Below are 27842 nucleotides of genomic sequence, written 5' to 3'. Positions count from 1 at the left end.
TTGGTTCATTACGGTAGTGACATAGTCATGACAGGTGAGGAAGTTAGGCTAACAAGTTTCACTGGTTATCTGCAGCTCACCGGTTTACTTAATTTTACACCAACACTTGGTCACGAAGCATTAAAAGGTGAGTTATGTCTTTATTTTTTAGTGACACAACTGAGCAAACCGTGTCGCACGTAATAATCCAAATATAGTGCATGAGTTTGTTTACAACAGGGTTACTCGGCTGTCTCGGCAACTTTCATGTCTATAATTACTGCAGTCAGTGTCAGACATAGCCTACTGCTTAATCTTAACGTGTGTGTATGTCGTTTACCACAACGGATTTAGAAGGTTTTTTTTAAATGCACGCGAAACATTAAATGAGGGAGTGGTGATGAATTTATCGCCTTTGCATGGCAATAAGGAATCGACATTGCGAAAACACATTTTTATTGTTCTTCATTCATTATCAGCTTGAGATAGGGGTTGCTCTTTGACCCACACTCTAATCGACAGTAAGTGCCCTGCGAATTGGACTTTATAGCGTATTCCGAAATCTTGAAGAGCGATTCCGACGGGAGCGTAGTCAGTAACGTTAAGTAGGCTACCTACCTGTACCTGTACATGCCAATTCGAAAGACACTGCTAACAGCAGCATCAGCATGAATAAGGGAATATCACATTATTTCATATGCAGTGTATAGGGAAATATAGCTACCAGTAGGCTACTTAAAGTTTAAATAAACTTGGTGAAAGGGTGAAAAGGAGTGGAGAAAGCCATTGTTTGATTTTTCTGGTGTGTCTACATTGTTTGCATAAGACACACCCATGCTTGCCAATGCTAGTGATTCTGAATCGCATTACCTTCAGACAGAAAATCTCTGAAAATTTGACAAGTTTATGGTTGGCAAAATAACCATATTATTATTAATTAATTATTATAAATTATCTAAAATAACAAACTATTTCTTTACAATTTGTGACAGGGTTACATATAGCCAATAGAGGTAAAAATCTTTCCATGGCAGGGCAGCTGGCATTGAAAAATTGTGTCCCCTCTCCATATAGCAGTTAGTACAATTACTAAAAAGGGATAATTCACCAAAAAATTTGAATTAAATTACTCACCACCCTCAAGTTGTTTCAAACCTGTATGAATTTCTTCTGCAAAACTCATAAAACTCATTGTTGAACTCATAAAAAGATGGAAAGAGACGTTTAGGATTAAGAGGATTAAGACTGACTTTGACAATGTTTTTTTGTTTTTTTTTAAATCCTTTTATGTTAAGAGAACTTTATTGTGATCATCTCTGATTCAAGTTTCTTATTTAAAATCTAATTTGCAGGTAAAGTTGTGTTGCATATTTTGTTCAATATCTCAAGAATTAGTGATTAGAATTGTATTTTTAGCATTTGCAATGTCTTTGAAAAAAAAAAACACAATATATGTTTCTCCTCTCTTCAAGTAAGCAGACATGAAGGCTCCGGCTCCTCTTCAGTCTGATCTGAAGGTGAATATGGATGCCAGACTACAGCTAAACTATAGCACTCCAAGGCTGGAAAACCGGTTTCTGGCTCAAGCGCCCTCAGCATTGTCTCACCATCAGTACACATCTCCATCCTGGGTCAATCAGACCTCCACCTTCTCATCATGTCCAGCACTCCAGCCAACCAGCCTGTCCTCCACCATGGCCACCTCATCTCTTCTGTCATCCACAATGATGGGCTCAATCTCCTCTAATTCCTCTCTGCTGAGCACCAGGAATACCCTCCTAATGGAGCCTCCAGTCCACCCTCCAGTCTCATCCTCTCTAACCTCCACCTATTCCCATAATCCTTTACTCTCTTGCTCCCAAACTTCCACTGCCACTGCCATCCCAACACTCTGCCCCTATCTGTCACCTTCAAATGAGAATAAAGCGGGCACAAATGAAAAGAGAGAAGTGGAAGACATGCTTTTCTCACCTGAAGGCCTGCTGGGATATAGTGAGGAGCCCAGACAGGTATAGAGTGATTTCCTCTGTAATGCTTTGTAAAATTGCATGTGAATTAATGTAGCATAATTATTTTTTAAATTCTTTAATTCTCCACAAATTTGTATTCATATTTAATTAAAATAACACAATCATTGCTACTAATTCAACTCAACCACTAAGCATAAGAAAGCACATTACGGTTAAGACAACTCTGATCAAAGACTTCTCTTTGGTTTTGCGTAAGCGTACAGATATCTTGCAAGGACTGGTATTTTCTTCAGGAAATACAAATGTAGTTAATTATATTGTCTTTTATATTGTATCTTAACAGGATGCCATCAGGATGCCTTCTAAGGAAAGCTTAGAAGAGGAAGACCAGATGCTGTCCTCTGAGATCCCTGTTTTGGATATGGATTTAGATAGAGAGGGGGAGCAGACTTTTGCTCCCCATGAGGAATTTGGGGAGATTGAAGCAAGTGAGGATGAAAAACTTGTGGAACTGAGGGTCCGAAAGGTGAGCCAAATGGTCACAGTTCTGGGGTCTGAATAATGATCACCAAGGTTGGATATATAGATATATGGATATATAGAGATATATAGAATATATAGAGTGGTGAATGTGAAGTCAAACAACATTTCTACGTCGACAGTTCTTTTGTTTGTCCTTCAGAACAACCTGCTGAATATGGTATGCTGCTCCCTGGTTAATAAGAGCTGTACCCCGGGCCAGAAGGACTGGGATAAGAAGACGAGTGTGTGGAGCATTATTAAGAACCTGGCCACAGAGATTACCACAGAAGACCCAGAGTTTCTCCTTAAGGTTGGTGATTTTGCATGTGTGAGTGCATGTGGGTTATGTTGTCAGGTGGTTATGTTGTCAACGTGTGTGGTTTTGCATATTTGCGTTGGTTTTAGGTTGCAGTCTATACTAGGCAGGAACTAAACATTCGAATCACAGCCAACTTCTTGCTAGCGCTGGCGGCCCATCTGCCTGCTTCTAAGCCACACGTGAGAAGGTACTTTTGTGCTGCTGTGCAGCTTCCATCTGATTGGCTGGAGCTGACAAGAATCTATAGCATGGTAAGTGTTAATATAGTAAATATCTTGCTGTCCTTTATTTTATCCTAAATGTATCACCATATTCATATACCTTTATATTGTACTATAAAGAATATTATGGTGGATGTACAAATAAGGATTTACTGTATTATTCCTATAATTCTTGTTTTTTTTTCATGCTTTTTAAAATGTTTTTGTGCAGTGTTTCAGTAAATCTTTACCCTCCTGCCTGAAAAAAGCTCTAGTGGATAAATTTAAGCAGTTCACTGAATATCAACTGGCCAAATACAATACACGGAAGCATCGCTGCAAACACAATAAGAAACGAAAGAAAGGAGAGGTAATATGTCAAAAAACACTTAATATTTAATATTACAGATCAAAACACTGAACATGGTTCTTTGAAAAAAAATTTGGTTTGATTTTATTTTTTAAATATATTTTGAATCCTTTATTTTTTTAAATGTTGTCTAATACTTTTGTATCTTACATCTTTGTATCTTACTTTAGAAAAGCACACATTCTACCAACATACAATAATGAACACAATATTTCTTTCAGATTTTTTCTTTCTACATAACTTTTAAAATGCTTTTGTTTTCTACCCTCTTCTTTCAGAAAATCTCTGCTGCACAGTGGAAAATGTGGGGTGACCTCATCAGAGTGGACGATTCAATTCTCAAACAATATGTAAACTTTGCCATGTTTAGTTTCATGTGTTTGATTGCACATGATTATTGCACATCAAAATGTCTTCTGAACATCTTTTAATTCAGTTCTGTATGTTATGATATAGTTGGAGAGCCAGAATCGTGCTACAAAGGATAAAAAACAGAGTGAATTCAACTTCAAGAAGATGATAAAGCGCCTTCACATCAAAGATCCTGCAGAACATGTCATGGCCATTCTGGGAAAGAAGTTAGTCCTACAAACTGGCATATATATTTTAATCAAATCTGTTTAATGTTGGTAAACTGATTGCTTAGTCCAGTGTAACTTTCAGCCATGAGTGAATATGTTTGTTACCTGTTTTTGCTTGCAGATACCCAAGTGATCTGAAGGCCTTCTCTCGCAGTGGTCTTAGTGGGGTCTGGGAGAGAGAGAGAGCTGGAAAACGGATGAAACTTAAGCAACCCGATACATGGGAGTGCAAACTAAGTCAGGAGGGAAACAAAGCTGCCACCTGGGAGAAACTCATCGGTGTGAATTAGGGTCCAAGATGCACTGGGTCCAAAATGTACTTAATTCTTGAACATCTACTCATACTTAAGTATATGTTTTTTTTGTGATTTCAGATGGGAAGTCTCTTCCTTTTATGGCAATGCTGAGGAACCTGAGGAATATGATTTCTACGGGTATCAGTGAGAAACATCATTCTATGATCCTCGACAGACTGACCTCGAAGGTGAGCATTTCTTAAATTCTGATTTTCGCTTACTGGAACGTATATAAGATGATCAATTCGTTAACAGATTTAAATTAATCTTACAGAACGCTGTAATCAAGAGCAGACAGTTTCCCTTCCGTTTCCTGTCTGCTTATAAAGTTGTTTTGGAGCTCAGTAAATTTGGTAAGTTGGTGTAGGATAATTCATTTCCATCTGATTTTAGAGGTTATTAAAATTTAGTTTTAGGACTATTTTTGTTTATCAAGGAAAATAAACTGATACAGAACCTGTCCTGCTTGGCACAATTGTTAAAATTATTACTTTTATTTAACAACAAAAATATGAAATTGGTCAAAAGGCACAGTACAGACAATTATAATGTTACAAAACTTTTCTATTTTAAATTGATGCTGTTCTTTTAATCTTTGTATTCATCAAAGAATCCTGAAAAAAATTGATCACAATTTCTTCAAAAATATTAAGCAGCACAACCGTTTTCAAAATTCATAGAAAATCAGCATGTTACACTGATTTCTGAAGGATCAGAACTCATTCATCAAAGGAATTAATTTCATAATGCTCATTAATTAAAATGTTCCCAATAACCGTAAAATCTTACCGAATGCAAACTTTTGAACAGTAGTGTACAGTTAATTCAGTCATTATCAAAGATTTGTTTATGGTGTTTTAGGGATTTTTAGTGTTTAAATCTACAAACCATGGTTTTCAAAAACAATTTCATCAAGAAAAGAATCACAAATTAATAATGCAAATGTCTTTTATTGACATGTTCTTGAGGAAGATTAAGTGACACGTCCTCCCCTTTCAGCTGGTGGGCCTGCGGTCGAGGTGCCAAGCTCCAAGGTGATCCTACGAGACATTCTGAAGAAACTGCCGAAGAGCAAACGATTCCACCAACACAATTGGGACACAACAGCGCGCAAGAGACTGAGAGTTACAATGCGAGTGCCCTTCGTATACCGCATATTCAACGTCAAACGCAATCTCCTGAGAAAAGCAAAGTGTGTATTTATTATTAAAGAAAACTATTACATAGTATAAGTTGTATGATCAAGGTTTTTTTTTTACTCCTAAACTGACGTTGTTGTCTGTTGTAATTTGTTAGTCTGAGACTGTACACTCAGGAGCTTCTGAAGAAGTACTGCTGTGCTTTGGAGAAAGCTGTGCAGATCTCCTGCAAGTACAACATCCCCCCTCTCCCTGGACGCACTCTTGTGATCTGTTCTTCTTATTCTTCAGAGGATCGAGACTGGAGTGGCGCTGAGGATTTCTGCTTGCCCCCTGAAAGCACCGATAACATTGACAGCGATAAACTCACAGCATCGGTCAGATATGAACATCTGTGACTGTGGATTTATATTTTTGTGTTATTAATGATTACTATAGTTTGTTATGTCAAAATGAAACGTATTGTGAAGTATATTTCTTTTGCTTCTGCAGGTGCAGGAAGCTGCCCTGCTTTTATGCATGATGATTAACTACTGCAGTGAAGATTCCCAAGTCCTACTGCATAGATTCCAAGAATACCAGGAGTTCAAGTTGAAGTCTGACGTCCTTCTGGATAATGTGAGACAAGCAATGAAGCAATTGAATGTAAGGAATGTTCCCTTTTATTGTGTATATAACTTTAGAATCAAACAGGCTCCTGCTTTAAATAAAATTTAAATAAAAACAAAACACTGAAATAAGATTAAAACGAGAAAAAAACAAATGGATGCAATTTATTTATAAAAATAAAACATTAGAAAATAAAATCACTTATTTTAAATTCTCTAAGTGAAGTTGGGCATTACAACATTATAATGTACAGTTTGAAAAATGGATATTCAATTTGAGATTGGCTAAAGATTACTTTTAACGCCGTTATTAAATTATTAGTGTTTTTAAATGTAAAAACAGTTGATAAGCATGCACAATTAAATATCCAATATTGTATAATAACAAAAACTTTTAATTATATTTTTGGATTGTGTCATACCTTTTTTGTGTTTTATCCTCTTCGCCTCTTTGTCCCTCTCTCTCTTAGGATATGAATGATTGCAACGTAGAATCTGAATTCATAACTTCGTCTACATTCTTTGCAAAGCTGACTGAAGAGAAGACAAAGGTGTGAGCCCCTTTTTAATTTATGGCTATACCAGGCTGCGTTTTTGCACAAATTTCTGCACATGGGTTAAAATAAGTGGTATGTCTGTTAAAACCTCTCTCCCCACAGCTGGATCGTATAGTTGTGTTTGAAAGTTGCTACACCGACAGTGCTTTAATGACAGATATCAATAACTATCGGCAAGATACTAACGTTGATGCTGTTGTGATAGAGGTGCTGCTCGGACAAACGTACGTTTTGTGAAACTTCTTCTATCTCCAATTTCCAAAATTGAAATTGAGTCTGATATATTACTTTTATAAGAGCAACTGCTTATGTTTCCTTGAAGCATCTGCTGTTTGGATCATAAATGCTTACAAAAATAGCTACAAATAAATCTTGTATTGTTTGTTTTTTAACAGGTCTCCACTAGATGATATTCAATACAGACAGGAATCCAGCACAGTACAACTTTGTGGGTTTAGCGAGCAGATCCTGAAGTAAGATCTTTAGTTCATTCCTATATTGTACTCGATATATATTCTCTCTTGTGAAAAGATTTAAGATTTTCTTTTGAAAAACAAAACATGTAATTGGCAGTAAGAGCTAGTGTCGGATCTAATATTCACAATATACACTACTGTTCAAAAGTTTATGCTTTTGAAAGAAGTCTTTGTTCACGAAGGCAGCGTTTATAAAAAAAAAAAAAAAAAAGTCAAAACAATTTAAAAACTTTAATTTATTCATTTTCATTTAATTTGTTCCTGTGATGCAAAGCTGAATTTTCAGTGTCACATGATCCTTCAGAAATCTTATTCTTATTCTTATTCTTAATTTTTATTCTTATTCTTATTCTTATTCTTATTCTTATTCATCAAACCCATATCAAAAACAGGTTCACCAAAAAAAAGAGGCAGGACACCTCATACGCTCTGAGATCTTTTAACATATTTTTTACATAATTGAACATGATCCACGTGTGTAAGAATCAGAATCATCGGCTAGGGGAGAGATCCAGGAGCTCACAACCAGAAATGAGCTCTCCGTCGAGTGCCAGCAGCGTCCTTATAAAGACCACGCCTCGACTTAACAGCCAATGACTGTTGTGCCCATCCTCAGACAATCTATCAGAAATCAAACACAGAACAAGAAAGAAAAGCGCTAGAGAGAAAGAACCCAGCGCAACAACACAAATACAAGTAGCGCAGGTCGTAACACACTTTTGATCAGTTTTAATGCATACTTGCTATATAAGCGTTCATTTCATAAAAAAAAAAAACGTACTGACCCCTAACTTTTGAATATTGCAATGATCTTAATATGTTTTATTAAGGTTAAAGGTCTTAAAGGTTGTGTAATTATTTTAAACTTCAGTTGCTAAAACATATTAGAGTTTGTAAGTTCAGTTAAATTCAAACTATCCGTTTCAATTACTCGTTTTAAAACTCTGCCATGTTCACAAAAATGTTCATAGAAGCCCCCATCTCGCATTTTGACTGTTTGCATATAGAAGTTATAAACATTCTTCCTTGTGTTTGATTTTTAAACAACAATGTATTTTGCTATTTGCATTAAGCATTCTAAAACTTTACAATCTACTCTTGAATCTATTATCAGAGATAATGGCGATAATGGAGCTGTTTCAGATGTTCATTCAGATCTGTTTTGTGATCGTAGGTTTGTCTCCGAGAGAGGCTCCTCAAGGATGCTGCAGCACGTGGAGCACATGGACAGAGTCTATAAAATCCCTCCACCACAGGGGCGCAAAACTGAACCTGAGAGAGCTGCCGATGTCATCGCACTTCCAGCAACACCAAAGTTCAGGTAAGTTCCAGTAACACCAAAGGTCAAATATCCATAAATTACTTGAATTAAACAAAATGTATGTCAATCACTTTAAGTCTAAATTGGGTGGTTGTGGTCCAGAATATATTGCAATGTAGATCACACTAGATATACGTACATTGGAAATGAAATGCTAAACAAAATTTTGTCCTTGTCAATTTTATTTTCTCTCTTTATAGATGGAAAGGTGTGCGAGTGTTCATCTCTTCTACATTCAGGGACATGCATGCAGAGAGGGATGTTCTTGTGCGTAGTGTGTTTCCAGAGCTCAGAAGGCGGGCAGCGGCACACTATCTGTACCTGCAGGAAGTGGAGCTGCGTTGGGGCGTTACGGAGGAGGAGTCTAACCGTGCTGTGGAGCTCTGTCTATCGGAGGTCTGTCGCAGCCAGCTGCTGCTGGGGATTCTGGGGGAGAGATATGGCCTAGTGCCGCCCCACCCCACACTACCTGAACTTCAATACAACTGGGTAATAATTTCATTTATTTATCTGATAAATACTTTTATCAAAATTGTGATACAGGTGATTAGTCATGTGTTGCGCTTCTAAAAGTGTACAACTTCAAGTTTAAATGTGCATTAAGCGATTTCTGAGAAATTCTGTTCAAAGTGGATTTGACCGAGCATCACAACACACTTGTAGCCAATCAGCAGTAGGGGATTTATACACTCATGATGGGGGAGGAGAGAGAGTGAGCAAGAGGGAGATTTGAAGAAAGACTATAGTAAGAGAGATGACTGAGAGACATTACAAAAGAGAAAGGGTCATAGGAATATGAATACACTAGTGCTAGAGAGACCTAAGTGGGAAGGCTTGAAAACGGACGCCAAGGTTGCATTGTTTCTGCTCCATATGTGAGTGACGTTGGTTATGCTGCTTCTGTATTGTTACCTATAGTAACAGGACAGTTTTGTGTGTCATTGTTTGTCTGGCACTGGTGTGCTGCTGGTGTTTGTGCATTTTGGGGGCGGAGCAATGAAGGAAGGGGTTTGTTTGATTGGGTTGATTTCAAATATCAACATTGTTTCTCAGAAATCACTTACTGCAGCTTTAATATTCACCAGAGTTGATGTTGAAATATATGAGCTAGATGAGAGAAGAAAGGTGAAAAGTAAAGATTTCTATTTCAACTAGAATTGTAAAAATAAAAAAAGGACACTGCAGACATATTAAAATAGAAAAGAATATTTCACAAAATTACTGTTTTTACTATATTTTGGAATTTTTGACTATCAAAGGCTTTAAAACGTCAGTAGTGTACCCTCTGAGCTTGGTCAGAAGTTTTAAATAAGGGTCCAGTTTTAAAAACTAGTATAGCCTTGCCCTTTATGTTCAGAGTCAGTCTTTTACGTATTTATTTAAAACGACTAGGGATGCACAATACATTAGTGCTATCGTGCTATCATGTATATTACTTTTGCCATAATCTAACACTCACTTAAAGAAAATCTTTAAAAAAAAACAAATAGTTTACTAACACCGTTTAATGTAATGTTTAGCAAATCTCAAAATGAATATTATTTTTTTTACTGTACATTATAATGCTGTGATGCCTAAATTCACTTGTTGTTTTAAAAAATTATTTTAGTTTTTTATATTTAACTTTTACTTTAAAATTTATTTTGACAAAATAGTATAGAATTTAATTTATTTAGACAAAGCATAGATTTTAATATCGCCATTTATTGGTTATTAGCCATAACATTATCACCCATAACATTATTGGTATCAATCAGAATTTTAATATTGGTTCATCCCTAAATTACTAATATGTAGCCAAAGCAATATAAAATGACATTGTATACTGGTTTGGGCCCCTTGTCCTGAAGTTTCATGAATTGCTTTCATGCTTCACTCTGTCAGCTGAACTCTGCGCATGATGGGTTATCCATTACTGAAATGGAGATTCGACAGTTTCAAGCGCTGTATCCAGACTCTGCCCAGAGCCGTATGTTCTTCTACTTCAGATCACCCCATCTCACCAGGTATACATTCATTCGTCATTTGTCAGCTGATCTGATTCATTTTTGTTTCTGCAGGCTGTTCTCAGTCAGTTTTGATGTAATGAAATTAAATAATGGATGAAAAACAATTACAGCTGCCAGCTAATGTTTCTGAGGCTATGTGATTTAAGTACAGTATGTCATATCATCTACATTTTGTGTGTTTGTATGTTTAGTTCAGTGCCAGTGGCATGGAGAACAGACTTTGTCGCAGAATCCAAAGAAGCTGAAGCTAAAATGAACAGCCTAAAAACATGGATCCAGAACAATGAGTTTAAAGTGACAGAAAAGTGAGTTCTGTACATTTGTTTTGCCTTGCACAGTGAGGAATGACATTGCATTTATTATTTGTGCCCTGCTTCATATTCTCTTAGTTATCCCTGTGAATGGAGTGGGGTGGTGGATGGAAAGCCCTATGTGAAAGGACTGGAGGACTTTGGGAGAGCAGCGGTGGAGGATATCTGGGAAGCAGTGCAGCAGCTCTTTGTGGAGGTCAGAGTCTCATTAAAACAAATGAAAAGAATTGTTTTCATATGCTCTACTTTAATGAGAGCCACTCACAGTTTGAAACAACAATTGAAAGATAAATCAATTAAACGATGAATAAGGATGTTGAGGATAAATAGATACAAGTTTGCAATATGATCATTAAAACAATTTAATCTTAAATGAGTAAATTAAAAAATATATAATATTCATTTAAATTCAGTCCTCACCTATATTTAGTGTATTCTACTTGTGTGTATATATAAATATTGGGATTGGGATATTCGGCAGTCTACATATTGGGGTTATCTACATTATTTGCTAATGAATAGAATTGCCAAAAATTGTTTATTAGGTCCCAACTTCTTTGATAATAGTACATATTAGAAAATGCAAATATTAAATTACCAATCACTTCATAGTCACATGTCATTATTTCTATAATATCAATTTGGTCAATTTATATTTTCTATTTGATTAATTATCAATGTTTTATTAGATTATTTTTGTATTATCAAATTGTTCATTCTATTCATATCTCTATATTTTTGTTTACACATTTCATAATTTATAGGGTGAAAAAAAAAATCTTGACATATCGATCCCAGTACATCCCAGTGCTTATTTTACATTTATTAATTAGTGGAGTGATTTTCAGGAATTTTTTTTCTCTCCTTTTTTTTTTTTTGTAGGAGACAGATGAAGATTTGATCTCAGAGATTAAAGAACAGGAAGTCCATCAGGATTCCCAACAGCGGCAGTTTCACGGCAGGGCAAAGCTTATTTCTATGGCAACAGAGAAAGTTCAAGAATGTCAGCAAAAAGGAGGGGTTCTGATGGTTGAGGGAAAACCTGGAGAGGGCAAAACTGTGTTCATGGTAACTGTTCATTTGTTCAATAAACCATCTGTATCTTCATGTATTAATGCCCAATGTATGATGAATTACTAGAAGTACATCTGAATATATCTCTGTATCTTCTGTTTTATTAAGGCTGCCCTGGCCCAGGCACTCAAAACCTCTGTCAAAAACAAGAAAGCCCCTCTTTGTGATGTCATATTCTACTCCACAGACGCTAGCCAGTCTGCTTGCAGTGTTGAGCAGCTTCTGCGCTGTCTTGTTCAGTGGCTGAGGAAAAGAAAAGATGATGTGGAGTTGCCTCCAAACACATCTTATAAGTAAGGAAGGATCTGATGTAACATGCATTGTTATATGCAAACACAAGCAAACTCATTTCATAATTATTTTCTTGTTGCATTACAGGGACTTGTTGTCTGAGTTCCAGTTGATCTTGAAGGACCTGAACAAAGAGAAGCCACTGGCCTTGCTTGTTGATGGGGCGGACCGTGTCCATGACGGTCGTGGTCAAAGGGTGTCAGAATGGATACCGCAGCACATCCCTAAGGTAAGAGAGAGAAACGTGCACACTTGTTCGCCCAAAATGTTGTTCCAAACCTATAAGACTTTCGTTCATCTTCAAAACAAAGGTGAAGATATTTTTTATGAAATCTGAGAGATTTCTGTCCCTCCATTGAAAGTCTATTCACCCAAAACTCTGATGCTTTAAAACGATCATAAAGAGATCATAAAAGAAGTCCGTATGAATCGAGCAGTTTAATCCATGTCTTCAAAAACACACAATTGCTTGCCAGTCAATGTTTAAATGTGAATAAACTTTCAAATAGACTGAATGGACTTTCAGTGGAGGGATAGAAATCTCTCAGATTTCATAAAAAATATCTTCATTCGTGTTTCGAAGATGAACAAAAGTCTTATGGGTTTGGAACAACATGAGGGTGAGTAAATGAAAACCGAATTTTCATTTTGGGGGGAACTAACACTTTAAATAAGTGTATTTAAAAAAATGATGGAACCTTCTCATCAACCAATTACTGTGTTCGCTGTCCTCTCAGGGTGTCTGTTTGGTCTTGAGTGTTACTTCAGAATCATCCCTACAAAACACTATTAGCAAAAGGAAAGGTGCCGTGTCATTTCCACTGGGGCAGTTATCTTTACCTGACAGGAAGGAGATTGTGCAGAAGCAGCTTGTTGGATTTGGAAAGAAACTGAGCGATTCTGCTTTCAATAACCAGGTGAACTTCCCTTTTGCTCTCTGGCTGTTGGAGTACTATAAGGAAATAACTAGTGACTTTATTATTGTGTTCCCCTGTAGCTTCAGACACTGCTGATGAAGAAAGGGTCTGTGAGTCCACTCTACCTCCATTTGGCCTGTGAGGAGCTCAGGAATTATGCCTCCTTTGAGAAGGTAAATTATTGTTAAATCTTTTTTTTTTATATAGTGATCCACATAATGTTATTTAGCTTAAGAAATGTAAAGTTGAACGTAATGTTGATGATGAAATTTGTCATTTAGATGAAGGACAGCCTCCAGTCTCTTCCTCAGTCCCTTGGTGAGCTGGTGCAGCACAGTCTGCTGAGGCTGGAGACTGAATATTGCAGAGCAGGACTCGGATGGGCATTAGCCACTCTTGCTGTCAGCTCCACCGGTACAAGACATTTATTTATTGCTGACTTAGTGCAGTGCACTTCTGCAAGAACTGTTATACGTTATCTTAATTTAACCTTGTTTTACACATTTTTATTTCTTTAAGGTTGTCTCCACAGGGGACAAGCTCAAATTAAATTGTCCAGCCCTTGTACATGGTACAGTGATTAGTATCAAATCGTAATATTAATATGGCATTGAATGATTCATATATCATTGCATGGTACATATCTAGAAAGCATGATATTGCCGTGTCCAAAAATTCAGGGTCATACCATGGTACTTGTTTTACTTATTGTTTTATTCCGAACAAAGATTTGCGCCCAATTGATATCACAATTTGGACGTGTATCAGTTTTATTAAATGTCATTGGTTGCACCTTTTTAAAATTGCACCTCACAATTTTAGAGGTTCTATTAAATATTAAACATTAAGCTAAAGCTTAATGCATACTTAAACTGTATCCCATATTAAGATCTTATATAGTTTTTATTGTAATGTTGTTAGAAGTTTTATTGTATGTTGTTTCTTTTTTAAATTAATTTAAATAGTTTAATGATTTAAATAACATAATTTTTATGTAGATGTATTGAAAATAAGTATTTCTCATCACTAATCTGTTTTTTTCCACAGGGATGCACGAGAGTGATCTTTACACTATACTGAACATGTGCAATGATTTAAACTCCAGAGGAGGGCTGGTGTCATGGCAGGAAATTCTCCATATAGCAAGGCATCCACAGAGCCGTGTTCCCATGGCAATATTCTCTCAGCTGGCACAATCTTTGCACAGGTAGAGCACAGTGAAATGTGTGGACATAAGAAATAGCTTCTGTTTTATACAATGAATGATTTATTCTTGTTGTATCGCCAGTATAATTGGACAGTCTCACGGTCAGGGGTCAGATGACCTCCTGACTTTGACCCATCCAGAGGTGAGGTCAGCCTTTGAACATCTGTACCTGTCTACTGATGAGAGTAGAACCAGAAGTCATCTGATAATTGCAGGTAAAACAGGATGCATGCAAATTGTGATACATTTTATGTTTTATACACTACTACGGTGGCTGAGAGAGCTCAACGCGCTGCAACTGAAGAAAACGCATGCAAAAAGAAAAAACACCCGAAAATTAAGAAAACAACTTCATTAGTTTTACAACACATGTGTGCTCCAAATACTCACAACACAACCAAATACAGAAACGCGCTGCAAATAGCACAGACCATGTTTCCAGGGGACCCCAATAAGTGGTGAACCTGGCTGGGACATGCTTCTAGCTCAAAGGCTACTTTTTTTTTTTTTTTTTTACTTTTTTTTTGTGCAAAACACACAGAGATTACGTTTATGACTCATAACTTTGTATACAATTTACAAAATGTATTAATATGTTCAGTGTCATCAGAATACAAATGAGAAAATAGTTAAAGCTGCAGTCCGTAGTTTTTCCTCTTTGTCGTCATCTCCGTTCGAAATCTGCAATTGCAGTTATTTACGGAATTATCAACTTTACGTGGGTTGTGCTTCGGCACGGCACGGCACAGCGCGGATGAATCCAATGTTTTGAGGAGAATGTGCGGCTGTCAGTCACTGCGCCGGTGTGGATACTGTCATTTGGAATCACAGATTCTACTTTTTGGAAGACCAACATAAGAATTTTAACCTGAAAATGTCATCTGAACAAGTAACATCCACTAGTTCTGACCAACTAAGGGGAAAAAAGCATTGCAGTAAATCGTGCTGATTAAATCTAACGATCGCTTATCATATCACGTCAAACCGTGCAAATTATACTTTGTTCAACATGTTAACAACATCAGCATTGCGTGACTACATTTAATGCCCTTCCGATATTTATCCTTGTTTTCGCATGGGCCCGGTTGCACCCTCTTTTTTTCTGTAGCCACTCCAAAGTCTGAATGAAGTCTTTTGCGTTTTACAACAGGTGAAGTTGAAGTCAAATTGATAAGTTTAATTATATCAAGTGCTGTGAGAAAAGGCTATAAATCTCCACCTCCAACATCCTCACACGCAATATAGCCAACTAGCCGAGACACCTTCTTTATGTGTACAGATGTGACGTAATGACGCAAAGACATGCTTGAATTTCCCATGGAAATCCACCAGTTCCACCGGAATTAAAAACATTATTACAAGCTTACCGTTTTGAATCGCTGAATGGAATGAAACGGTTAAGCAATGAGAACGGATTGGTAGCAGCTATTTTAAAATATTTGAAAATAGAATACATTTCTTTTAAATTGTAATAATATTTCACAATATTATTGTTTTACTGTATTTTTGATCAAATAAATGCAGCCTTGGTTGACCGTAAGAGACTTTCAGAAACAGACTTTTGAACAGTAGTGTATGGGTTTTTATATATTTATTTCTAAATAACTTTTTTTTCCCAGCTCACCTTTGGGTGCGGTCAAATCCCGAGGGGAAGGACACATTTCTTCACTCTGATGCTGATATTCTGTCTCATCTCCCTGCCCACCTGGTCAGTATCCCCCTACTCTCTTCTTCAACCTTTCAGCTTCAGTAACTAAACTTATAAGAGATGTCTATTCTCTCTCTCTGATCAGATGGGTGGTAATCAATGTGAGCCTTTGCGTTTTCTGCTATCGAGTTACTACTTCCTCTATGCTAATGTGCGGTATGGACTGCTTCACCAACTTCTGGAGACCTACATTTTGTTCGGTAAAGCGCCTGATGTTTTTCAGTATTTTCTGCATTTTTCTTTTTTTCTGTTTAGTTCACAGGTTCTCATATTGATTGTTTTTCATTTTATCCATTTAGCCCAAAAATATGGGACCGATCATCTGCAATCCAAAAAATCAGCAGGTATTTTACTTTTATATTATTGTATGTTTATGAAAACCCGACAACACTGACATTTAAAAAGATCTTTAAATGAATTCATGATCTTAATATGTACTGAAACTACAAATTATAGTTTTCGCGGTAAACCTATACCAAATTTGTGTGTTTTTTCAGATAACCTGAAGGATTTTAAAGACTGTCTCAGTTTTCTGAAGCGCCACAGCCTCCTCCTCTCTCAATGGCCCGCTCTCTTCGTACAAACAGCTCTTAATGAACCATGTGACAGCTCTGCACACTTGTGGGCTGAAAGCATGACAAGAAATGGAGGGGTGCATGCTGTAAAATGGCTAAACTTCACAGATGCAGCACAAAAAGAAGTCAGGTACTAATATTGTGTCTGATTAATAGCATTTTATTCTCAGATTCAGAATTTCAGATGAATTCTGGCTGACCCACAGTTATACACTTATAAAGAAAATCCTAAAATCCTTTTTTTGTTTTCAGGTTTAGAATTTAGATTTAGATTTAGATTTCAATTAATAATGTGACTTCCTGGACACCACTATGTGCAAAGGTTGTTTATCTAGAATTTTTCTATGTATGTTAATTGTTTGTTCTGCTCAGTGAGCTGGTTTCCACCTTCCACTCTGAGCCAAGTTGTGTGGTGGTGAGTCCTGATGGAAAGCTTGTGGCACTGGGAACCGTAGAGGGAACACTTCACTTTCTGCATACAGAGACTGGACAGGTATTAGTTCAAAACGTATTTAAACATACATCTACTATGATTTTCGGCATTTTTAGGATAATTCAATCACAATTGGCTTTTTTTTTTACATTATTTTTTCAAACAGGAAGTGAAGTCATTGATGAGCAGTGGTGATGGCATCTCTGGATGTATTTTCCTTGGGGAGGAGCTTTTGGCAACAACCTCGTTTGATGGGCAGGTGGAGGTGTGGGATGTTGCGAATGGTTGCAGGTAATTCGTTTTTCTGGCTCAAATGTACAATTTACATAGAAAATTTTGCACAGCTTTGTCATCTTCAGTTTATTTTTCGCTGTCACTTTAAGAACTGCCCACATGAATGCCCACTCCAACAAGATCACAGGATGTGATGTCAGTCCAGACAGAAAACTCTTTGCTACCGTTTCATTAGACCTAAACTTGAAGGTAAAACCAAGGAAAAAATCATTTAAAATCTGAAATAGGTGTGGTGTTGTACTATTCTGAAATATTCATCATTTATTTGGCTGTACCCAGGTGTGGTCAGCGCAGAAGAGCACAGAGGTGGCCTCTCTCATGAATCCCTCCCCCCTGAACTGTGTGAACTTTGACCTTGAGGGCCAGCTCTTGGCAGTGGGCTGCTGGGATGGAGCTGTTCGTTTGTGGAACTGGCTTGAACAGAAAAACGTTACGGTGAGGAACGACTCCAAAGATATGTTGCTATGCCTGATATACTAAAACTTAATTTCCCTCCCAATGCTTTCTCTTTTTCAGACTCTGTTAGGTCATCAGAGTTCAGTGCGGAGTCTGTCTTTCTCTCCCTGCTCCTCCATATTGTGCTCAGGCTGTCTGTCAGGAGAAGTGCGGCTCTGGTCAGTGGCAGCAGCTGCTTGTGTGGGCAGTTATCATGCTCACCGCGGCTCCACACAGTCACTGAACTTCCTGCAGGGAGGAAACCTTTTGCTGAGCGCTGGACATGACAGTGTGGTGAGGACTATGGTCTTACATTCTTAATTTTCAATTGTTAGATTTTTTTTGCACTCTAACAGGCATCCTAAAACACTCCATATTGAGGTATTTTTTGTTGTCCAGATTAATGTGTGGTCCGGTGGTCTTGGGCGATCTGTCGCTGTACTGGGAGAGAAAAAGGTACTTTCATGTTCTTAAATTAGAATTGCTAAGTAGTATAATCAGTATAAATAGTATAATAGGTATTAAATTCAGCAATGAATTCAGCCTGAACTGCTTGATGTACAGACTCCAAACAGACTTTTTCTGCCCTTGCAATTGCATACCTGAATGTTTAAATGATGTTTAGGCCTGTTAATTGAACTTTTTAATTTTGTGTGAATTTAATATTCTAATTTAGGGGCCTATGAAGATAATTCAAATATTAAATCACACTATTTTTTTATTTTTTGTGCGTGCAAATACTGATGAATGTAATCAACTTAATCATGTCATGTTATTGGATTATATTTTCTACTTATAATATAATATGTATCTCACATCTAATAAACCAACTATAGCACTCTTTACACTGCAAAGGCTGTGATATTCATGCACAGCGAAGCAGCTCTGATGTGTTTCATATATGCTGAACCAGAGCTTAAGCTTTACTGAAACATCAACACTATTCATTTGCCGCATTGGAAGCATGGATATTTCCTTCAGGAAATGAAAATGTTTTTTTGAGTGCCTATAAGGATGATATTAATTAATCATCATTTGCAGGTAACAGTATTGCAGCAGCAACAAAAGCGCACCAGATGTGGAAATGAAGATGAAGCTAATGCTCTGTGTGTGGCTGTGGCCAGTGGGTACGCTTCTGTGGGTTACCATGGAGATGGTATCAAAATGTTCGATTTGAAGTCAGGTAAATAAACATTTGCATCCAGCATTTACAAACGTACTCATCCATATATTCAAACTGCTTCTCAATCTCACTTGTTCTATAAAGCCATAACATGAATGAAATAAAGTGCAAAAAACAATCCACACTTAATAATAATGGAGAGGACTGTGAGTAACCAGAAGTAGAACCCATCCCAAAATGCTCTGTGCTGTAGGAGAGAAGGTCTGGGCCAGTGAGGAGCTGCAGGTGTCCATGCTCTGCCTCATGTGGATGGAGAGAGGAGGAACAGAGCTGCTGCTGTCTGGGAGCATGGACCATCGTCTCAGAGTCTGGGAAAGGCAAGGAGAAAATTCAGAAAGCCTCGTGTCAGTAGGATCTTTTGGCGTGCAAAAGGGAGCTATTCTCGCTCTGGCTCAAATCTCCACTTGTGTGGCATCTGCATCTGGTCAGTAAACACAAAACATTTTGTCGATTGATTTTGGTCCATACTGGATATTTAATTTTTTCATGCTCGTTTCAACCTATTTTTACATTTAGATTATCTTTTCTAACACTCATTTAGAGTTATTCTTTAAAAGCACTAATATTTTAATAACACTAAAATGTAGTCTTTGGTTAATCTCAGAATGAATATCCATTTCATACTGCACATTATAGGTGGCCATTTTTAGACAACTGAGTAGTTTTAAGAAATTTAAATTTTATTTATTTCATGTTTTAAAATGTTATTTTATTGAAAAATGTAATTTTGTTTTAGATGACTTCACTATTGCTCTGTGGTTGAAGAGTGAATTGACTTCTAAGCCCTGGATCAACCCTAAGGTGATGTCTATTCTGAGAGGTCACAATGGAGGGGTCACATGCCTTGCTTTCAGTCCTAATGAGAAACAGTTGCTGTCAGGAGGGAAAGATCAGGTACTTGGTCCACTCCACATCTATCACCAGAAAAAATGGAAGAAAATACACCATCTCTCTCACAAGATATTTTATCATAATCTCTTCCAATAGGCTTTGATGATATGGAATGTAAACTCCTCCCCTCCAGTTCTTTCCCAGTCTTTTTCCCATTGCCATGGAGACTGGATTACGGGATGTGCCTGGACATCAACTGCAGTGGTAAGAAAGCCATTTGAAAAGGGAAGTTAATTCATTTCAGCAACATCTGACTCTGTGTGTCTGTAACCAAATGCAAAACTTCTCTTACACCTCAGCTTAGCTGCTCCAGTGACTGTAAGCTGCGGATGTGGGATATCCAGACAGGAAGTTTGCTGAGAGAGATCCTGTCTAGTTCATCTTTGAGCACATTGTGCTGTTGGGTAAGGCAGTTGGCAAGGTCACAAAAATACACAATAAGTGGAACCTGTTGACATTTATGTAATTTTTAATGACTTTAGGAGGATTATGTAATGGCAGGCTCTACGGACGGACTGCTGATGGTTTGGAAGTGGGAATCAGGTATACAAGTAACCAGGATCCAGGCCCACAAGTCCCGTCTCAATCACTGCACTGTTGTCTCTCAGCCAGGTACTGTGACTAATACACAAATTTACACACAAACAGAAGCTTGATATATAAATAATGTATCTTGCTTAAACAAACCTTCTTAGCAAAACCATTTGTTGCATACAGATCTGGGAGAGAGTTTAAAACCAGAAGACTTATTGGTAGCTTCAGCATCAGAAGATGGAACTGTTAAACTCTGGCATCCACTGCAGGTAACCAACTCTCACTTATGTATTTTATTCATTAATCATTTATTTATATTTTATTTAAATAAAATGAATTGCAAATCAGATATTTTAAATAATTCCCAGAGATTAATTCTAGGAATGCATAATATATCGCTACCGTATTGTTGATCAGTTGATACTGTATATTTGATTATAAAATAATTTCCCCTATATTTACGTAGATTTAGCTCAAATTTAATAACAATGTTAAATGTAATCCTTAGCAAATCTCAAAATAAATAGTAATTTTCATAATGTATAATGGTGTGGTGCCTAAATTAACTTCTAGTATTTAAAACAACTGGTTTTAGTTTAGTGTTTTATTTTCACTTTGTTTTGATAAAATGGTATAAAATTGTAATGTTGGCCATTTGTTGTTATTGGCCATAAAATGAAAATAACTCTCATCTTATCTGCATCGGTCAGATTTTTATATCAGTGCATTGCTAATTTATTCACTAAAATTACATTTTCATAGGTACATCATCATAATACTCTGCATGGTCACAGTGCAGAAATCCAAGCTTTAGTGTGCAAAGAGGCAGGACTGCCGGAGTTTCTCACTGTCTCTGTGGATCGTTCCCTCAGGTCATGGAGTGTCACCACGGCGATGGGTACGCAAAATGGTCATTCCCAATTAACTCGACTAAACTGTCACACAAATCCTCAGAACATTTAGTTAGTGAACAAAAGCAGAATCTAAACTGATGTGAAAAGCGGTAACAACATTGCAATTTCTTATTGAACTACAGCTGTACATCCAAATATATCATTTGATTGGCATTAATAACAACTTTTTTTATATACAATCATCCACAGACGCTCCTCCTTGCCAGAAAGGCAGTGTCAGAGCTGTGTGCTTCCTTGATACTGATGACTTCATGGTCTGTGGTTATGACACAGGCAGATTGGAGATATGGCATCAGAATTCAGTGGTTTACTGGAAGAAGGTAATCATGGGTTGGGAACTGAATTTATTGTTGATCAGTTAGTAAAAATAACTTTACCTTCTTTCGGTTGGAAATTTCTGAATGAACGGCTCTCTGTGTGTTGCACTAAGGTCAGTGATGGCGGCTTATGTGCAGTCACCGGTATGCCAGAGGATCAGCTTGCTGTGGGTTGCAGCGACTGCTCTGTATTTGTCTGGAAACTGGAGAGAGACACCAAGAAGTGCTTTGTGAGGTATCAACTTTTATCCCTCCTCACTTTCATATTTCAATTTCAATTTTGCAAACTTGTTGCCTTTCAGAGAAATGTGCCATTTTGAACCAAGAACATGTCAATCACGTGATTCAAGCAAAGCCAGTTTGTACAAGGGGGTGGTTAGAAGAGGGTAAACAATTTGACAAAAGATTTGTCCACATAAGACCACTAAAGATTTTTTGCATTGTTTACTATAAATACATCTTCATGTCAGTCTTAAAAACGCATTTTGCTCTTGAATTCAGCAGTGTGATTACAGGCATAATAATGTGTTATTTCACAATAATATTGTGTATGTACAAAACTTTAAAATGGTTGATTTTAGTGTTTTGTTTTTAATTTATTTAAAAATAAAAATAGCACAGATTTTATTTTCTGCGATTTATCGGTTATTATATCAGCCAGTGTCATTTTATGTTCAATAAACATAAAACACACTGTGGCTAAAGAAAACCAAGCTCTTATAAAGGATGATATAATGATTGCTTCACCCCTGAGTGGTTGTCTGTAGCTATTTTAATGTTTGTCAATTTCACACAATTTTATGTGTGGATTTTATTTTGTAAATAGGAAAGCACTGCAAAAAAGCCTGCACACACTAACAATAAAAAAAAACAAAAAAAAACAATTGCAAGATTAATGGAAAAAAGTGGCAAACATTTCGGTCACATGCCCTTTCTCATTTCCTATTTAACAATGCTTAGTGCAGGAGTCATCTTGTTATAAGGAATCACATGATTACATGGCCAACATTTTATTTTCTTCCAGACTCGATAAGATGTCTTCATACAAAGTGGAGATTCCTGTGAGCTCTTTGTTCTACTGTGGAGGTCTGTTTGGAGTATGTGTGAATGGATCAGTCGTCGATGTGATCTCTACTAGCTCGTCGACCAAACAAACTCATTCGTAAATAAACACCACATCATTTTTACACATAGAAAAGATGTCCTACACTCTTCTGTTAAGCCTTTTTTCAGTGCAAGGTGGCGCATGCACAGTGAATGATAACATTACTTCATTGGATAATAAAAGTGCGTGTTTTGTTGTAGCTGGACAAACGATGTACGTCTTGTTGGCATGGTGCCAAATGATAACAAGAGCTTTTGGCTGTTGGGACAGAAAAAGAGTGTACTGTACATTGGATTTCTTGTAAGTTCATCTATCATTATCATGTGACACTGACATTGTAAAAACTGTCTGAAAACTAAATGATCTGAAACGGTCTGTCTTTCAGTTGTCTGTAAATCCAAATCAACGTTACGACTTAAACTTTTGTTACGATGCGGTGGGTAAGACGCCTGAGGAATTGGAGCAGGAGGAGAATATGTGGGAGAGTATGGAGCAGCAGGAGAAGCAGCAGCTGGAGGAGAAGGAACAGCAGCAGCAGGTGGAGGAGGAGGAACAGCAGCAGGAGGAGCAGCAGCAGCAGGAGGAGCAGCAGCAGCAGGAGAAACCCAGCAAGGAACAGATTGAACAGCTGCGAATTGCAAACCGGAAGGCTGGACAAATTAGCTCCTGGATCACAGCTGCAGCAATGCAAAATGGTACACTTGTTCTTACACTTTAATGTATAGCACAAATGAATCAATTTGTCAGAAAGTCAGTAAAATGTGAAGAGAGCTATCTGTTCAAGTCCTTTTCTCTCTTTTATTGTGAGAGTAAATTACTATTAACCATATTCATAACAGTTTGAGGCTGTTTACACTGGACACATCAAAGTAAACATTATAACCTAGACAGAGACTGACAGATCTGAGCGGACCGCACTCATCTTTTTGATAGTGCCTGGGAGGCTCAATGTTTACAATTTTGGGGAAGATAAACCCATGAATGCCATACAAATAGTACTTAATGAACAATAAACTGGGTTAAGAGAATGTATTTTAACAAAAAAAAAAATCTTACATGCCCATGACCCATTGACCTTTTTAGTGGTCATTATGTGAACTGTTCATGACTGATAAATGATTTGATGATTGATTTGGTTGTTTTCAAATTTTTTTTTTACAGACTTTATTGTGTGTGGTGATTATAAAGGGAACATATGGTTCAACAAGCCTCCTAATATTTCCTCCTGGACTGAAAGAAAACCGGCAAGTATCCTTTAGCTTTCCTGATAGATATAATGATCATAAGTCATGAAGGCATGGGTTGCTGATAAATTGGGTGGCTGTTGACTGGTCTCTATAGGCACACACAGACAAAGTGAGTGTACTGCGGCTTACAGAGAGCCTCATCATCTCAGCATCTTATGACAGATCCGTCAAACTATGGGACAAACACACTAAGAAACAGGTATTTTTATTATTTCTTTTATTTTTTTCTTATATTGAAGGAGTGGATTTGCAATCACTTCCACCAGTGTATATTCCATTTAATTTCTGTTTCCCACTCATTTTCTGCCTTTCACAGGTTGGCATGTTTGTGTGTGGAGGCCCTGTCAAGGTGCTGGAGGTGAACCCCCGTGACCCCAAGGAATTTGTTTGCGGAGATACGCAGGGTCAACTGTACTTCCTGTCCTGGAAAGGTTGAAATCCTCATAGTCTGTACGTTCGTAATCTTTAATCAGTTGTAATGTTGCATTCTGTTCATTTTCATTTACTTCACATGCATGGAGCATTTTGCACTAATGATACTATTGCCTTAAACTAAGCCATGATATGAAGAATATTTGCTTTGTTTTTATTATATGAAAATGACAACCACTTGATTTAATATTTAGTTATATTCAGTAAATTGATTTTTTTTTTTTAAGGATTGTACATCCTTTATGTATGAAAAGCTTTTTGGGTGAATAAACTATCTGCAAGATCACATGGGGAAAAGCAGATGTCCACTGAATGTGCTGTGATGGTGTTCTCCATTGTCAAAAATCCATTGGCCAGGATAGAGATTTACTTTTACTTTATCCCCTACTTCTAGCAGCAGAGAGACTCCATTTGAAGTACTGATAAAACCACTATCTTGGTGTCCATGTGTAGAAATGATATGCTGATCATTTTTAAACAGGCCTGCGGTAACGGCTTTCAGTGGATTTCCGAACGCTTTTGAGAAAACCCTGAATGCGTACACTCCCCTCACAGGTGCTGTGAAGATTCCTGTGTTAACAAAGGTTAATTAGATACATTCAAATGAGAGCATTATAAAAAATTACAGAGAGATATTAACACTATATGAATTCACCTGTATTTTCATCATAGGCGTTTCCAATGTTGAGGAAGATGTGTTTGTAAATCAGGGTGTATAAATCATTAAAGGGTCCAACGCTTTGTGGTCCAAAAGAGGTCAACAGAGAGGCTGAGAAAGCCACTTTAGGAGCTAAAACATAGATTTGTACATTAGATTACAAATGATTTCATTATATTTACACTACAGTTCAAGGTTTAGAGTTTTTTTATGTTTTTTCTACTCACCAAGGCTGCATTTATTTGATCAAAAATACAGTAAAAACTTTAAAATAGTAAATTTTCTGTTGTTCTGTGATGGCAAACCATGATAAGGTTTGGGATAAGTAATATATGAAATAATAATAATAATAATACTTTTATTCAGCAAGGACGCATTCAATTGATCAAAAGAGACATTTATGTTACAAATGATTTCTATGCTCGTTGCTGTTCTTTTGACCTTTCTATTCATCAAAGAATCCAGACAAAAATGTATCACGAGCTCCACAAAAATATTAAGCATGCAAAAATGTTTTTTATCATTAATAAAAATAAGAACCATTATTAATATTTGAGCACCAATACTAGTTGATGATAATTGAGCACAAAATCAGCATATTAGAATGATTTCTGAAGGATCATGTGACACTGAAAACTGGAGTAATGATGCTGAAAATTCAGCTTTGATATCACAGAAATATATTACATTTTAAATTATATTTTAAGCAAAAACAATTTAAAGTGTAATAATATTTCACAATATTACTGTTTTTACTGTATTTTACATCAAATAAATACAGCTGTGGCGAGCTTAAGAGACTTTTTTCAAAAACATTAAAAAATCTTAATATTTCCAAACTTTTGACACTTTTTGTCAATGTTCTTCACATTTGTAAGCAGTGTCACATTACCTGTGTTTTCTGTTCTTAGTCGCTCCATTTCCTTCTCCATAGATTCCAGCCTTGTTTCCATGATCTTCATCTTTCCCAGTTCTTCAGTGATATCTATGTTTGGTACAAATATATCATCTGCTGGTATAGCCCACACATTAAGCATTAAAACTGTTATAAAAATCAACATGATTTATTGTTCTGTCTGTTACTAGTGATGTTCTAACTGAGATACTCCTTCTTAACTGAGATACTCTTCTTGTTCTAACATTCACTCCTCTTAAAGACCACAACTTGCGTAATTGTTTAAACAGACCAAGGGACTTTGGACTGCATTTTGAAGCAATAATTGGTGTATAGGTGGGGGCCTTAAACGGTAACTAAACCCTAAACCAACTTTTTTTTAGTTAATGATCTGGAAGAATGGGGCTTTATTAGTGCTGTTCATTGATTCGAGTAACTTTTTTGACATTTGGGTATAAAGTGTTTTAATTCTACAATACATGGTGTAAAAACGTCTGAGTGCTGCCCTCTTCAGGTTGAACGGTGGCTACTGCAGTTGAATTTTCCTATTGGATGTTTGCGGTGGTACGTGACGTAAGCGGTGGCACGTGACGTAAGCAGGTTCCAGCTCACCACGCCCTTGGTACAAGCTACCACGCCCTTGGCAGTATAAAAAACCATCTTGTTTTGTCAAAACCACTGTAGCGAGTCAGGAGTTGGAATTGCGAGTATTGAAAACGATCAGGATAGAGTATTTTAGCATCTATTTAGCATAGCATTTATATAGTTATTTAGATTATTTTGTGTAACCTAGGTAGTTAATTAGCATAGTTGTTAGTGTAGTATTGTTAGAAGCATAGTTAGTTAGTAGCTTAGTATTGTATCAGTTAGGATAGCTTCAAGTTAGCGTAGATGTATCTGTATTTAATACAGTGGTCAGGATGGTAACGCAATAGAGGTGGAAATGGGCTTCTCCGAACAGCTCGCGCTGAAAAGCGACGCAGTGCCAAACTGCATGGACTCCACCACCGCAGCGGCGTCTTGAGGTGAGTGATCATATATATTTTAATCACAATTTATGGTTAGGCTAAAGTTAACCCTCTGGGGTCGACAAACGCGCCGGCGCATTTTGCTGGATTTTTTCACATAGCGGCAAAATATGAATATGCCTACAGAGAGCGCGCACTATTGACATCAACTCGATAAAACTCATCAGATGCATGTACTTTACATTGTCTTGCGACCCTTTGAGGAATAATAATAATGTAATAGTAATAATAATCCTGGAGAAAATTACCTCAGAAGTTTGTGAGTTAATTAATTAATAGTATTTATAAACATTTTAAAATCTCTAAAATGACATAAAGAGGTAATTTCGTGCAAATTCATCTAAAAGCGCCAAATTTGGCACAGATGTAGCTCAGGTCATACTGAAATGATTTAGCAAGGGCGCCAGAGCCAGCGACCCTCAGGGCCAAGATGGCAGCCAAATCCAATATGGCCTCTGCCCGAAAAGGGTTCCCATTATAACTTTTGAACCACATGAGCTACAAATACAAACTTGATGTCTTTTTCAGCTTAATTGATCATGGGAAACACATAGGAATGTTTATATTTATGACCCAGTATATCTGGACCCCTTAATCCTCCAATTCCAATATGGCCGCTGTCCAAAAAAGCATTTTTTACTGTAGTATGGGGCCTTACACCCCATTGTTTGCGCCAATTTGGCACGGATGCAGCTGACGGCATACTGAAATGATTTAGCCTGGGCGTCCGAGCCAGTGATTCCTGAGACCAAGATGGCTGCCAAATCCAACACTGTAAAAAAAATTACATCCCCAAGTCAAAAATTTCAAGTGACCGATAACATCTAAATTTTTCAATTAGTCTGACGTATTATTTCTCATTGAGCCAATGTTAACAGACTATTGCAACAAGAATTTCACTTGGGCCAATTGAAAAATTTAGATGTTATCGGTCACTTGAAATTTTTGATTTGGGAGGGTTAGAAATTTTTTACAGTGAATATGGCCGCCACCTGAAAAGGGATTCTGGCTACTGTCCGAAAAATGGTTTTGACTACAACTTTTGA

The 27842-nt window shown here is 37.0% G+C and overlaps 2 protein-coding genes across 3 annotated transcripts; one reads left to right on the top strand and one right to left on the bottom strand.

The window, feature by feature from the left end:
• Positions 1-7: 7 nt before the first annotated feature.
• On the top strand, positions 8-24528 carry tep1 (telomerase-associated protein 1). 2 transcript variants are annotated; one of them, XM_084119821.1, is made up of 56 exons: positions 8-127; positions 1452-1988; positions 2293-2475; positions 2632-2781; positions 2877-3041; positions 3223-3360; positions 3639-3710; positions 3817-3938; positions 4063-4220; positions 4316-4425; positions 4512-4590; positions 5237-5429; positions 5534-5753; positions 5869-6021; positions 6455-6535; positions 6644-6765; positions 6937-7014; positions 8192-8338; positions 8539-8827; positions 10223-10344; positions 10539-10652; positions 10737-10854; positions 11541-11726; positions 11841-12025; positions 12111-12252; positions 12761-12940; positions 13021-13113; positions 13222-13354; positions 13988-14147; positions 14229-14362; positions 15767-15855; positions 15941-16055; positions 16155-16199; positions 16353-16560; positions 16803-16923; positions 17030-17154; positions 17247-17346; positions 17437-17592; positions 17674-17886; positions 17992-18048; positions 18634-18775; positions 18969-19199; positions 19512-19669; positions 19763-19870; positions 19966-20070; positions 20149-20278; positions 20384-20469; positions 20963-21098; positions 21304-21434; positions 21545-21666; positions 22456-22593; positions 22737-22836; positions 22922-23231; positions 23698-23780; positions 23878-23982; positions 24100-24528. In XM_084119821.1, the coding sequence occupies exons 2-56, from the start codon at positions 1461-1463 to the stop codon at positions 24217-24219; spliced, it is 7989 nt and encodes a 2662-aa protein (XP_083975947.1). In that variant the 5' UTR covers positions 8-127; positions 1452-1460; the 3' UTR covers positions 24220-24528. The 2 variants fall into 2 exon arrangements, with proteins under 2 accessions (XP_083975947.1, XP_083975946.1); XM_084119820.1 differs by having other exon boundaries at positions 23878-24528.
• LOC311086770 (cerebellin-2) lies at positions 23986-26013 on the bottom strand. The gene is made up of 3 exons (XM_084119822.1): positions 25766-26013; positions 24871-25005; positions 23986-24785 (listed from the first exon to the last, which is right to left on the bottom strand). The coding sequence occupies exons 1-3, from the start codon at positions 25932-25934 to the stop codon at positions 24499-24501; spliced, it is 591 nt and encodes a 196-aa protein (XP_083975948.1). The 5' UTR covers positions 25935-26013; the 3' UTR covers positions 23986-24498.
• Between the last annotated feature and the right edge of the window lie 1829 nt (positions 26014-27842).

Source organism: Abramis brama (genome assembly GCF_963993115.1).
Source record: "Abramis brama genome assembly, chromosome: 7".
Lineage (NCBI taxonomy): Eukaryota > Metazoa > Chordata > Actinopteri > Cypriniformes > Leuciscidae > Abramis > Abramis brama.
Note: the sequence above shows the minus strand (reverse complement) of the source record. Positions and strands in the feature narration are given on the sequence as shown.

Excerpts from the sequence above, each read along its gene's own strand:
- tep1 (XM_084119820.1), top strand. The coding sequence starts at position 1,461 with ATGAAGGCTCCGGCTCCTCTTCAGTCTGATCTGAAGGTGAATATGGAT. Across the intron at positions 12,941-13,020 it reads ATTCTGCTTTCAATAACCAG|CTTCAGACACTGCTGATGAA; the intron begins GTGAACTTCCCT and ends GTTCCCCTGTAG. Across the intron at positions 23,781-23,877 it reads CCTGGACTGAAAGAAAACCG|GCACACACAGACAAAGTGAG; the intron begins GCAAGTATCCTT and ends TGGTCTCTATAG.
- LOC311086770 (XM_084119822.1), bottom strand. The coding sequence starts at position 25,934 with ATGTTGATTTTTATAACAGTTTTAATGCTTAATGTGTGGGCTATACCA. Across the intron at positions 25,006-25,765 it reads ACTAAGAACAGAAAACACAG|CTCCTAAAGTGGCTTTCTCA; the intron begins GTAATGTGACAC and ends TCTATGTTTTAG. Across the intron at positions 24,786-24,870 it reads CGCCTATGATGAAAATACAG|GAATCTTCACAGCACCTGTG; the intron begins GTGAATTCATAT and ends TTGTTAACACAG.